At 39.7% G+C, this 13,020-nt stretch overlaps 1 protein-coding gene across 11 annotated transcripts in view; it reads left to right on the top strand.

Annotated features, from left to right (window-relative positions):
• FOXP1 (forkhead box P1) overlaps positions 1-13,020 on the top strand; it is a 632,214-nt gene that overhangs the window by 446,644 nt on the left and 172,550 nt on the right. For 4 of the 11 annotated variants that reach the window (XM_030918286.1, XM_030918016.1, XM_030918060.1 and 1 more), the window contains exon 1: positions 8,868-9,311. The exons of the other annotated variants lie outside the window; for them this stretch is intronic. In XM_030918286.1, coding sequence (XP_030774146.1) covers positions 9,126-9,311 — 186 coding nt within the window. In that variant the 5' untranslated portion in view covers positions 8,868-9,125. Of the gene's footprint in view, positions 1-8,867; positions 9,312-13,020 lie in introns of those variants that run through there. 11 annotated transcript variants of the gene reach the window in all.

Here is a 13,020-nt window from a genome sequence, read left to right as displayed (position 1 = left end):
GTAGTCCCTGGGTTTTATTATGAACTCCAGTTAGCATTTTATTGTGGCTGCTTAGAAGTATTGATTCATATCAAGTCTGGTAAGCTAATTCTACCTGTTCACCTTTTCCCATTCCTTAACACATAATATCAAAAGAGTCTGTTTCCATAAATGCAGACTGGCTTACCTGTGCCCAACCCTGTCTCCACTTGGTTGGCTTACCTGGGATGTGGATTCTCCTGCCCTGGCTTGTGCTGGGAAGTAATAGAACCAAAGCAGTAATATCCGTAGAGCTGAGGAACAGAAGTCAGTGGGACTTCAAAGAGTTCATTTCCTGTAAAGTATCCAAAGTTGTTCAAAGTCGGTCAAGCTGTCATCACATTTCAGGTGAGACCATTTTAGGGAGTAACAAGGGCAGAGTCGATCAATTAACATTTTTTTTTTTTTTTAATCACTCTAAATTCAATGAATGTTCAAGGCAGGTTAAACAGTAATAGCAAATGTGGTGATGGAAGAATTGAGGCAGCTTCTGTTGTAGTATTTACTGTGGTTATCATTTCTATACTTAAAGCTGCATTCCTATCTTCTTATTTATTTTGCCTCCCTTTCAACGCACTGAGTTTGATTTAGAGAAGTCAGTGCATTGTATTACAGTGCCATTATGAGTCTGAATTTCTGGTTTAATTAGGACAGTGTGAACCCAGAACAGGGGACCAGGAGACTCTGCGTTACCCCAGTTAGCCCAGGAAAGCTTAGACAACTGTCTCTGTATCTCTGTGTATGCCCCAATTTCCCCTTCTGTAAAATGGAGCTATTTACTTCTTATCTGAGGATTGTAATCATAAAATAAAATTTCCTGTAGATGTGAAAAAAAATTTTAAATAGCATGCAAATATTTGCATTTGTATTTTTAATTTTAACCCAAATTAATATGTGAAACCAGGATGCCATTTTCAGAGTTGTTGGCATCAGTTCATCATATTTCTAGGTGAAGTATGTGAAAGTGATTATAGGTAATAAATATCTTTTTCTTTAACTTATTGCAGAGGCAGTTTTTCCACTGTTAATGAGGGTAATTTGACTTGGTTGAAGGATTGCAGTTCTTAAGAATTAATGCAGTAATCCAATTCAAAGATTTAAAGAGATCTAAGATTTTTCACAGGTCGCGTGCCAGTGAATGTGCTCCTATCACATAGCAGCTAATGGACTTGAACGCCAGTCTGTCATTTACTGTTCCCTCACTGCATAGCAGCTTTGCCCTTGGTAGTGAGTATACTTTCCAAGCATTGCAGGTTATTTAGAAGTGTGGTATATTTGTAACACTTTTGAGAGATAGTATCCTATTTCCCATAGCCCCTAATTACTATAAAAACTGGGGTTATCTTTCTTAATTACATGTTTGAATCCTAATCTGCTAAGGTCTGAGGAATATCAGGCTCAGAGGAGCTGCCTTCTCGCCTTTCTTTTTCAAAGGAGGGCCTTTTATTTTTTTTAATGTAGTTTTAAAAACTAATTCATGTATCATTGTATTCATACATATAGGTTAATTCACGTGAATACAAAGGTTACATGCACTGTATTCATGACTTTCCATTTTTGATAATGATGTGTTATTAACAGCTAACAATATTTTGTAAAGGCTTATTTGTAAAGGATGTTGGAAATGTTCTTATTTCCCGATCCCATTATGTTCCTAAATATTAAAAATCCCATTTTGAGGCAATTAGAAGCATTCGCTTCTTCCTCCACGTGTGTTCTCCAGACAGCGTCACCGTTCTGCGCACACAGGAACCTTTGTTCCTTAATTAGAAAAAGGACTAGAGCTCATTAGTTGTGGTTCCGTGTGGTGTCTGCTCGAACATTGAGGCAATAATACATTACAAGAAGAGATCCAGCCTAAATCTGAGAGGCTCTCCACAGTTCCAAGAACTGTGAAAAGATAAATAAATCTTGGAGGGTCCTTGTAGGACCATCCTCACATCCTGCACTGTCCTTGAGGGCCTGGCTGGTGGGTGCTGATCAGTTTTAAAGCCAAAGAGATTTGTATATTCATAGGAGGAGGGAAGGGGAGAAGGCACAACTTGTATAGAAATCTAGAACTTTACCTTTATTGAAAGCCCATGGTCTTGCACCAAAAAAAAAAAAAAAAATTATCTTTTGGATTTTTTGATAGGTTAGTGGGCACCATCCAGATGCATTCGGATGTTATTGAAGGTGGGTGAATTGTTGACAAACGTGATAGAAGTTGAGATATCCTAGGCTGATTTTCACTGCTGACATTGGAGGAGCTGCATGAGTTTTGAAAACTAAAACTCCCAAACTGAATCCACAGAAGCTTTAGGCTGCATCAGTTATCAACAAAGAGCCCTGATTTCCACAATCAGAACAGGCATTTCTTCAGCCTCCAGGAAACCTCATGCATCTAGTGTTCCCCAAAATATTAATAGTACAAATGGTGGATCCATCTCACTGGTTAAGATCAAGGTTCCCACAGCAGAGAAGTGAGCAAGTGAAGTGAAAAATCTCAGACTGTATGGAGGATGTTTTGCTGTGGCTTGGCTGGGCTGGCAAGGATGTGCTGAAATACAAAGGGATGTGGAGAAGAGAGCAAAATTTCAGTTGGAAAGCCGGAGATTGGAAAATAGAGCAGTTATTTTGAGGGTCAATTTGCTTCTCTTTGAGAAGGGTTTATCCAGTCAGGTAACTAACACCCTGGAAGGAAAAGGACTCAGAGGCCACTAGGCATGTCTGAGATACTCTCCCACCACCCCCCACACTAACCCCCTCCTCATATCTTGCCTTCTCTTTCCATCCCTGCCAAAGGATAAATTGCCCTCATCCTGCTAATGCTAATGGAAGACATTATTAACAAAAGGGAGTGCTTCATAAAGGAAGCTGAGATCTGGCAAGTGGAGGCATGACACCCTTATGCTGATAGTGGTACAGGTCAGAAATAGTGAATATGGAAACAAATATTTCGCTGAAATGTTCTGCCATTTGAAGGGACATGTCTAGCTAGCAATATACATATATAGTTTTTTCCACCAGTAATCTTTTTTTTATGTTGTATTTCTCAGAGAAAGAAAAATAGATTTTAAAATGTAAAAACCTGTTCTTCAATTGAGTATGCAAAAATCTCATTGCAGTATTTATTCTAAACCTGCTCTCATAATGTTCAGTCAAGGAGAAAACAGCAAAAAACAGTTGTTGATGGACTTAGCACAGAACTGGATTAAATAAGCATTAGTCTACTGAAGCTGATTACAGGAATATGAAAATGCAGTATCTTAATGGTACATATTTTTATGTGGCAGCTCAGTTGCCTTTCATTTTGCAGCTAATATGTCTATTCTTATGAGTCATTTACTTCTTTAATTACCTTTTGCAGGCAAGGCACCATGGTATATTAATGTGAATGATTTTTACTGCCAGTTTATCATACAATGCCCCAGAAGTTGAAAGGCGTAATTGACTTGGAAGAACAGCTCATGAAGGAAACAATATTTAGTTGACAGTTTTCCTTGTACTCTCTGTTGACGTTTATGAGTTTACACTATGCTAAAGGAGTAATAAACACAATTTTCTTTCAATAACAGGAAAGGGTAGCTTCTAAAATACATTTGTGGAAAACACATTCGTTCATTTCTTGAATAATATGAAAATAATACATTTCCAGTGATAAGACTTCTCAGATTGCCAATTGAATTAAACCTTCAAAGGTGCATTTATAACCGGTCTCAGAGCATTAGGAGATGTTAGGGTTCATGTGATTGAATCTACTTAATGAATATTTAAATTATAAACAGATTTAGATAAATCATATTTAACTCTGGGTGTTAGGGTAAGACAATTTGGTCCTGTGCTCCCAACTTCCAGGAGACGGAAAGGCAGAATGGGAGCTTGGGGATTGGGAATTGTCTGGAGTAAGATTTTCTTTCTCCAAAGGGAGGGAAAGTCTGCCAGTACATTTTGGAAAAGTAAAGAAGGCATGGTCAATGCAACTCCTTATATGGCCTGGCGCTTGAAGAGTTAAATAAAGATTTGGGTGGGTCTCTGCCATTTTGGAGCCTCGAAAGGTGCTTTGACTTGACTTGGGCAGTGTTATTTTAACCATCACTTCCACAATCCCCTTGTCCCTAAGCTGGTTCACTGGCTCTGGGCAGGCCCTGGTTTGGCACATTGGTTCAGAGGGAGTTAAACTTTTCACAGTTTTCTGGGTTGTTTGCAGTTCAGTCCTGTGCAACATAATGAAAGTTTTCTAGCCATCTGTTGTTAAGCTGGCGGTGAACAAGGCCAGTATATCCAAACAAAGTTCTGGCCTGCTGTAAACTGAACCTGTCAGTTTAGCATAGCTTTGCTGACCCCTCCAAGGAACAGGGCAGCCTTCGGTACCAGGCACTCACCACTTAGAACTTTCAAAGGGGAACTATTTTGGGGGTAGGGGGTAGGGGCCTGTTTACTTTTTTCCTCTGTGTTCCTCTCACTGGCTTGGACTGGTTTATACTTAATCTTTACATGTACAAATGGTTATTGGTTCCCCCTCCTTTTTCAGAGGGAAGGGCATTTCTTCTTAATAGAAGATTATAATTTTTTTTTTTTTTTTTTAGACAGACTCTCACTCTGTCGCCAGACTGGAGTGCAGTGGTGCGATCTCAGCTCACTGCAACCTCCACCTCCCGGGTTCAAGTGATTCTCCTGCCTTTGCCTCCTGAGCAGCTAGAACTACAGGCATACATCACCACACCCAGCTAATTTTTGTGTTTTTAGTAGAGATGGGGTTTTACCATGTTGACCAGGATTGTCTCGATCTCTTATGACCTCGTGATCTGCCTACCTCGGCCTCCCAAAGTACTGGGATTACAGGCGTGAGCCACTGTGCCTGGCCGGGGATTGTAACTTTTAGAAGAAAGTAGGATTGTCTGGAAATGTATGTGAGGTGGCTGTGATTCAAAGGGAGGTTCTATGCAGTTATTTTTGTTTCATTATTTTGTCTTTCAGTGTCCGGAGAGACAAATAGTCCAGGAAAAGAAGGGCCTGTATTTATTACTTAACTTATATAGTTAAAGTTTTTGTAGCTTTAAGAGAACTTTTCCCCCCTTTCTGCTGCATTTTGTATTTCATCATCAGAAGTTAATATACAGCATAACTTGGCAGAGCAGCAGCTGTATGGGGTATTTCGTGCTTCTCTGTTCTCATTTACAAGGTGTATCATTGGCTTTAATTGCCCAGCTTAACCTTAAAATAATTCCATTGTTTTGCCGCATTTTTCCTACTGTAGTATATGTTTCATTCTCATTTTCTGTTTGGCAGTATTTCCTTGGCTATATATGAAATGCTCCTATACATTTGGATCCTTGAGCTATCTATCTACCTGCCTACCTACCTACCTATCTCAATACCTAACACTTCCCCTAACCTTTGTGGGTTTCCTTTTGTTAATGATACCTTGGAGGTGCTGCTGTATTTTTCTCTTGACCTTGCTATCATGTATTTCTTGTCTAGCCTTGGTTACATTTGCGCCCTGTTAAGAGAGGGCCCTGGGGAGCCATCGTTAAACCTTGGTGTCCATTCCAAATTGTTAAAACATGAAGGAGAATAACCACTGTTGTTGAATAAATATTTTGGCCACTCTTAGGGCCACCTTAGTCTGTCTAGGTGGAAGCAGACCACAGTCCCACACAGCAACAAAGAAACAAGATACTGAAAGCCTTTAGACAAATGTCTGAAGCACCAGTGTGAGAGGGTTTGGGCTCAACTTCAACTGCAATCAAGAAATGGACAAGGGTCAAGAATTCCATAAATGGGGGTGGGGACAGAAGAGGCAAAGGAATATACAAGGAGACACCCAAGCCTTCCGTTTAAGGGACAAGGAGTTTTACAGCTGTGAAACATAGTCAATTTAAAATTTAAATGAATGCACTTAATAGGAAATACCATAGAGTCATAATCTGTTTATAAGTTGACTGACACATAAAGTGCTTTTTTGTTTTAAAGTAAAAAAAAAAATCACACGCACACATACTCGGGGTAGACTTTCGGGTATAAAATGTCAGGTGCAATGTAACGTGTACTCAACTCCAAGAGTCAAGCAAATAACCTTGGTATTTAGGACATTGCCTTTTAGAACATGAAATTGTATTTTGTTGTGTGTCCTTTTTTTTTATTTAGAGGAGGACTACATTAAGAGGTCACCTATTAGCTGTGTTTTTGCTGTCTTAAACTCAGCCCTTCTGTCTATTAAAATCAAACCACTGTGTAAACATTCCCGTGTTGTTCTTGGTCTACAATGGCCACAGGGATCAGGTTTCACCTGCCTGCACATCTTCAAGCAATTAGAGCAATTAGCGTGAAGCCATTTCACATTCAAGGATTCAAGGTCTATGGTGACATTCAAGTCCAGCAGAAGTCTGAAAGGGAGAGGAGGAAGAGGCCCAGAGCGAGACGACTGTTCCATGGCCCTGAGCAGACAGTTTCTCTATTAAAAATGGTGGCTCTTTAATGATGTTATTATGAGGTTTTTAAATGACATATCAAAAGTTGTTTATATCACAAAAACCCAACAGTCATTTAATTATACTAATGAAGGTCTTTATACGTGGCAGATTTTTTTAAAAAGATTTCTAATGGCTATGAGAAGTGGAATGTTGCTGCTCCTTGCATCACAGCGGTGGTGGCGGCATTCTTTGTAGAGGAAGAACATATTTTATAATGTATAAGGGAATTTGCATTTCATTTTCACGACAAACCTTTCTGTGTTTTTTGTAAATCTAACAATTGCAACAACACGGAATATTTAGTTGAGGGAAGTTTGGAGTTAGTGTTGAGAGCAACTATGTTTGTTTGCCTTTTTTTTATGGTTAGAGAACAACCATGGTAACTTTCACAGATTGAACTAGTACAGTTCAAAGGGAAATCATCAACTTTAGCACATCTGATAGCTGTATAGGCAATGGCAGAGGTATCTTGAAAAAACACTCTTAGGATCCAGTAGGGCTTTGGCTTTGTTTGTTTGTGTTGTTTGTTTTTTGCGTTTGTAACTTAGTTACCCAGGACTCGTTTGCACAAGGCAAATGCTAAACTGATTACAGCTTTTAAAAATTGGCTTGTACATTTTTTAATCCATATTTTAATGTTGGTTTATTATGCAAAAAAGGAGGGGCACTAATTTTAAAAATCCAAGCATGCTGCACAAGAAGATCTTGCTTTGCAGTCCCAGAGGGTACTTGCAATCAGGAATAACCGCGGGCTAAATTATAATGTGGAATTCTGTTGCCCTTTAACCTGATGCTGCCTGTTCACATTCAGTGTTTGTTAACAAACAGCTTTAAGAACAAAATTGTTGGGATAATTACTATTTCATTGTATGCACTGACTTTAATGAAAATAAGAGGCTTTATTTTTTTTAATTGTATGTCTCTAAGAAAGTTGTGATAATTCCTTTACAGAACTGCCCTACTTGGCTTAGAAGCTACTAGGTGTTGAGCTGTTACATATCTGTAGCACAGAACACATCTATTTGTGTGACTGAGGCTGGAACATTTGTGTTCATTCCATAACTAGCCATTTTAGGGAACTGGACTGCTTAGAGCTCTCTAGCCCCATCTCGAACTACTTATAGCTCTTCTGTTGGGAGATGGTTTTCCTGACCGCCCACTTTCATGGCGCCCAGGCTGTGTGCCTTTTGATACTGCAACGCAGAGCAGCTGCAGGGGATGCTAATAAAATGCAGCATGTTGGACACTGAGCAAGGTAAGAGTCTGCCTTTTTCTCCTGCCCCTTGAAAATGGATTGCTAGGAAATCATTTCCTGGTCTCTAACTGGACCAGCTGAGTTAGAGAGGAACATTTGCATTGGATACTCCACCCCTTCCCAAAGTGGAGAAGGCAGGCGTGGAAGCACTGTGAGGCTCAGAAGGGAGATGAGGCAGTAAACCAGATCTTTCCCATTTTTCTCCCCCTAGCCTAGTCCTCTGTTTCTATGATCTGCCTTTTGAACTGTTTTTGTGGCTGATCAGTTCCACCTAATATGTCTCTTGATTTCTGCTATTGTAATACTCAGGCGACATGCTGTTCTCTTCATTTTTATAAGCTTTAGATGCTTCTGCCTGTCATTTTCTGGCGGTTTATCTTCAGCGTCTGGATTTGCTTTCAGACTTGAATGTCTATCAAGCTGCCGTTGCTTTGAATGTGAGATCAAAAGAAGATGAATTCCAGTAAAAAATTTCCTTCTATGAAGAAAAGATTGGGGCCTATGTAAACATCCCACTGACAGCTCCCAATGAGTTATTTTAGCCGAGTATTAGCACCTGGATGACAGACAGTCCAGCATTCCACTCTAAATAACAAATCAGTAGCTTTCGTGGCAGAAGAACATTGCCACAAGAGCAATACATTTTCAGAAGGAATCCTTTTCTTCCTTTTTTTTTTTTTTTGTTATTGAATATGGCTGTTCAACTCTTCCTCCTATTTTTCAAGCTGACTTGCTGTGCCTTTACCAGTTTACTTTTCTTTACAGTATCTGTTGAATTACTCCGGTGACGGAAGACAGGACTGTGATGATCATTTTGGGGCGAGTTAAGGAGTGTTCCAGTAGGCAAGCTAGGCATCTGGAAATAAACAGGTAGTTTGGTTGATGGTGGAGAAAGAAAATATAAAGGACAGCCAGTCAAAGCCAGATCCAGGGCATATCTCTGGAATACGGGACGATATGTTCTTTAAAAATACATGTGACAAAATCCTCTAAAGTCTGCAAAATCTGAATTTTCTTCTTCTTTTTTTTTTTTTAAAGCATCCTGCCTATGTAAATGTCACCACAAAAATATCTCAAGAGCAGGTTTCCCGAAACCCTGTTGGTGTGTATTTGTCTGCGTGAATGAGCTGTGTTTGGCTAGGGCTTGGTCTAGCCAGGGCACACTGCGTGTGCTGTGTCGCTGCTTGCAGACCTGGAGCGGTTTAGATACGTGTGGCATTAATAGATTTCTTTAAGTGCTAAATGCAACTTTGAAAATTACCTGCAAGCTCCAACTGATCTTTCAACTTTGAAAGTGAAGAATTACTTGAGGAATTCTTGTGGTTTCTTTGTCATTTAGTGAGAGCCCAGCCAGCTACTGTGGAGGCAAACCTCCCTGAGGTTGCCTACAAAGGGCAATGTTCCAGTGTGTTTTCTCTTCGAGTGTGCTTCAGCCGCACAGTACTTCCTGTTTATTCAAACATCTTTTTTACCACTCGGCAACCCCCGCTTCGCAGAAACAGCCAGAACCCATCTACAGCAAGAAGACGGAAATCCAAAGGCAGACAGTACGGGCTCCCTTCGCCAAACTCTTCATTTTCTCTGTAAGTGTCCAGAGAAAAAGAAACATTTTTTTGGTGGGTTAAACTTTTAAACTAGGGATCCGTTCTTGTGCAGACATTCTCCGAAGGGCGAAATAAGATGATCCAACTTGTTTACTGCTTTTTTTCCTCCCCCTTCCCTCCTCTCTCCATCAGAGGCTTTTTTCTTTTTAGAGATTTGAGAGGACCGTCTCCTTCTAACTCCTTGTTTAATTCACTCTTGCTTTCAAATATGTCTTTGGATATAATCAGCGAAGTAAGCAGCCGGGTGGTGTCAGGATAGTTTTATAGGCTGAACGTAGATTGGAACCTCTCTCTGCTTACTGTGACATTGTTTCGTGTTGCCTTCTTTTTCTTCCTGTTATCACAAGTAGTAAGAGAATGTGGGGATGGTTCCTTTGTAATTCTGCATCTACAGAATTGTCCCCTAATGTTTGCATCACGACACCGTCATCATTTGTGAATCAGGCTTGATAATATTTGTACCAATTTCATGCCAATAAAAGTCAGACTGCTGAAACACGCACGGTCATTATCTCATTCATATTCCTATTGTTTCAACGGAGTGGGCTGCAGAGTGAAAGGGAAAGCCTGCCTCACTTTCTGTGATGGTTGTTAACTTTGATGTTGGAAGGCTCTTTTCAAAATTTTCCTTGTGGATAATCAGTATGGCAGGAAAAGCCCTTGGACTTGGGCTGCCTCCTGGCTCTTGAGTAGAAGAGCGATCTAACGGCTCTCTTAGTCCTTTCTGTTGCAATGACTTTTTAAACACATGGTTTGACATTTTTTAAAAAGGTTCCACCTTTTCCTGTCTGTAGTCACTCCTTTTGCCTCTCTCGCCTCCCTCCACACCCCCCTTCCCTGACCCCCAACTTCAGTTTAATTGGTAAGCCAGGTGTTAATATTTCTTTTTTAACTATATAGTGGTCAGGGAATAGACAGGAAATGGAAAATTAGCTCTTTTGATCTTAAGAGAATTGTTATTGCTGTGAGCCTTGTTTGCTAGTCCCCAGACTAAATATTTTTAAAATTTAGTGTCTAAAACAGCATCTATTAGAATAGAGAAAGAAATATGGTCTGGGGCTGTCCAAACCTCTCATAGAAGAAACATTTAAATACATAAAATAATTGTATGTGTGTGCGTGTGCATGTGTGTGTATTGCTATGGCTATGATGGCTTTTTTGAATGTTCAGAAGTTGTTCTCTTTTGCAAGAAAAAATAAGATGTTTGCGACTGCCTTAAGGACAATTTGTTTAACAGTAGGAGTAATTGCAGGGAAAATGGAAAGAGTGACTGAAGGTATTTACTCAGATGTTAGTGTAGGTGTGGGGGCTGAAAACTCAGTGTGGGAACAGTGGGCTGCTTTTCTTGGTATCTCAGTCTATTTGATGACCATCAAATTTCCCAGCTCGCTGGTTTTGTTTTTTCTGGATGGCATGTTTGATTATTTATCAGAAGGGGAAGGGAGTAGCTGAAGCAAATAAACATGTGACCAAGTTCTGTTTTGTTTTCCACTCCGAAAGCCATGCCCTTTAATAGATATACAGAAAATAATAAATGCATTGTTTTATGATAAAAGGAAATTATATGTGTCTTTTTTTTTTTTTTTTTTTTAAGGCAAGTGAGTTAACCCTTAAGGCTCAGGACGCTTTTTGCCTTCTGAGAATTTGCCAGACTTTTTATTGAGAATTAGCCTATTGCAACTAATGGTTTTATGGAACAGGATTTCCCAGGATTACTTTGTTCATTAGTTTAGCTTTTTCTAGACAGTTCACTTAGGAATGCCTGCCTCAGTAGCTCGACTGTGTGGTTATGTGTGTGTGTTTTAAATCATAATGCCATTGGACAAACCAGTGGCTCTTACCGTTTTGTTGAAGGCTATATTCTGATGTTTAAAGCTAAACATGAATAACTCAACTAAAGGAAAGTATACCATAGTGTCTGTGGCTAGGGTACAACGTAATTTATCAGAGGCCAACATTTTGTCCCTCTCTTTAGAGATGTTAGGCAGGTGCTGTAATACAGAGAGTCTACTTATATGTCCGTGTCCCTCAGAAATACCTTCTAGTCTTTAATATTATGTAACCTATTTCATTATCTTCAAGGTTGTCATTATCTCAAATTGATTCCTCCAGAGGCCAAGGGAAAGGCTCAAATCTATATTAAATTTAGATTTAAAATTTATGTATTTTTTTAGTTCTCAGGTGGGGTTTGCATGGCTTTGTGAAATCATTCTTAATATGTAGGCATTCACTGAGATATGTGCGCATACTGGCATATTCTTTAAATACGGGAACATGATTTTCTGTAGGGGCTTCCTTACTTCTCCACATCCTGAAGAAGTGATGTGCGTGATTCTAGCACAGTGCCTGGCCCAGTCACATCAAGGCCTATAAATCACAGCCGAAAATCTGTTTCATTGCCTATACTGTTTTGGAATGTGAATTGAAAATATGCACACAGAAGGGATTCCCTCTTCATTGACTATATAAGGGAACGGTGCACCAGAGGCTCAGATACAGCGCAACTTTCACGAGTGTTGCCCTGCAGATAACTGGGAGGTTGTTTTGCTCTGCTTTGCTCTTGAGAGGACAACGATGGAAGCAGTGGCCTTTCTGCCTCTCTCCAAAAGGCAGTTGGGTTGGATAATCATACTTTGTATTTATACAGAGCCCTTGTAGAAATCAAAGTGCCTGACTAATGCTAACTTGTTAATATTCAGAACACCCCAGGGACATAGGTAGGCTGCAAAGATTATCCCACTTTTGAGGTGGGAAAATGTCCTGTTGTTAAAATCATTTACAATTTCCGGGTGTGTCTGTATTTATTGCTCATGCTAGACCTGGAAGTGCTATGATCTAGAGATCATGAGAAGCATTTTTTCCTGTGACATAGTCAGCCCTGACCACAGGCAGTCTCATGAGAAAGTGTTTTACCATGAAGAAACTGGCCTGGAAAATATAGCTAGTGCGTGATGTTGATGGTGGTGGGAGGGAGGAGGTGTTGAAGACTAATCGTGCTTAATTTTATTTAGGGTCAAAGGATGTATTTTTTTTAAAAGATACAGCATGGGCTGAAACTTCTGATTTTTGTTTTGTTTCTCTTTAACTCAATATGATGTTGGCAATTTAACTTCCACAAAAATCAAGTTAGTTTGTTCTTTGTGAAGAAACAGATACAGTACTGCTTATGGGCGCTGCAAAGTTAAGTCAGCGGTTGCTCTGTAGTTACATGCTTTGGGGGCAAAAGAATTGAAACATGCTGTTAACCTGGTATGGTACTGTGTGATTCTTCAATTCTGGAGTGCCCTGGGCCTCCTTCCTGGGTTTCTAAAGCGCAGTGTGAAAATTAGGCAAGTGCCATTTACTGTTCAGACTCCTTGGGTTGTTTGGCTCCTTATACTGTTTGTTTGTTGGAACCTGAATATAGAAATTAGATTTGAAACAAATCTCTACTCAAAATGTGCTTTTAATTTCAAAATGTAATTTTCCAAAGACCATACAAAATGATTCCAGTTTTTGCTTAAGAAATATTCTTTTCTTTTTCCTTTCTTTCTTTGTCCTTTCTTTTTTTTGGGGGGGGGGGGTTGTTTTTTGTTTTCTTTGAGACAGAATCTTGCTCTGGAGGTTGGAGTTCAGTAGTGCTATCTCAGCCCACTGCAGCCTCCGTCTCACGGGTTCAAGCAATTCTCATGCCTCATCCTCCTAAGTA

The sequence above is a fragment of the Rhinopithecus roxellana genome, chromosome 1 (assembly GCF_007565055.1).
Source record: "Rhinopithecus roxellana isolate Shanxi Qingling chromosome 1, ASM756505v1, whole genome shotgun sequence".
NCBI classification, from domain to species: domain Eukaryota; kingdom Metazoa; phylum Chordata; class Mammalia; order Primates; family Cercopithecidae; genus Rhinopithecus; species Rhinopithecus roxellana.
Note: the sequence above shows the minus strand (reverse complement) of the source record. Positions and strands in the feature narration are given on the sequence as shown.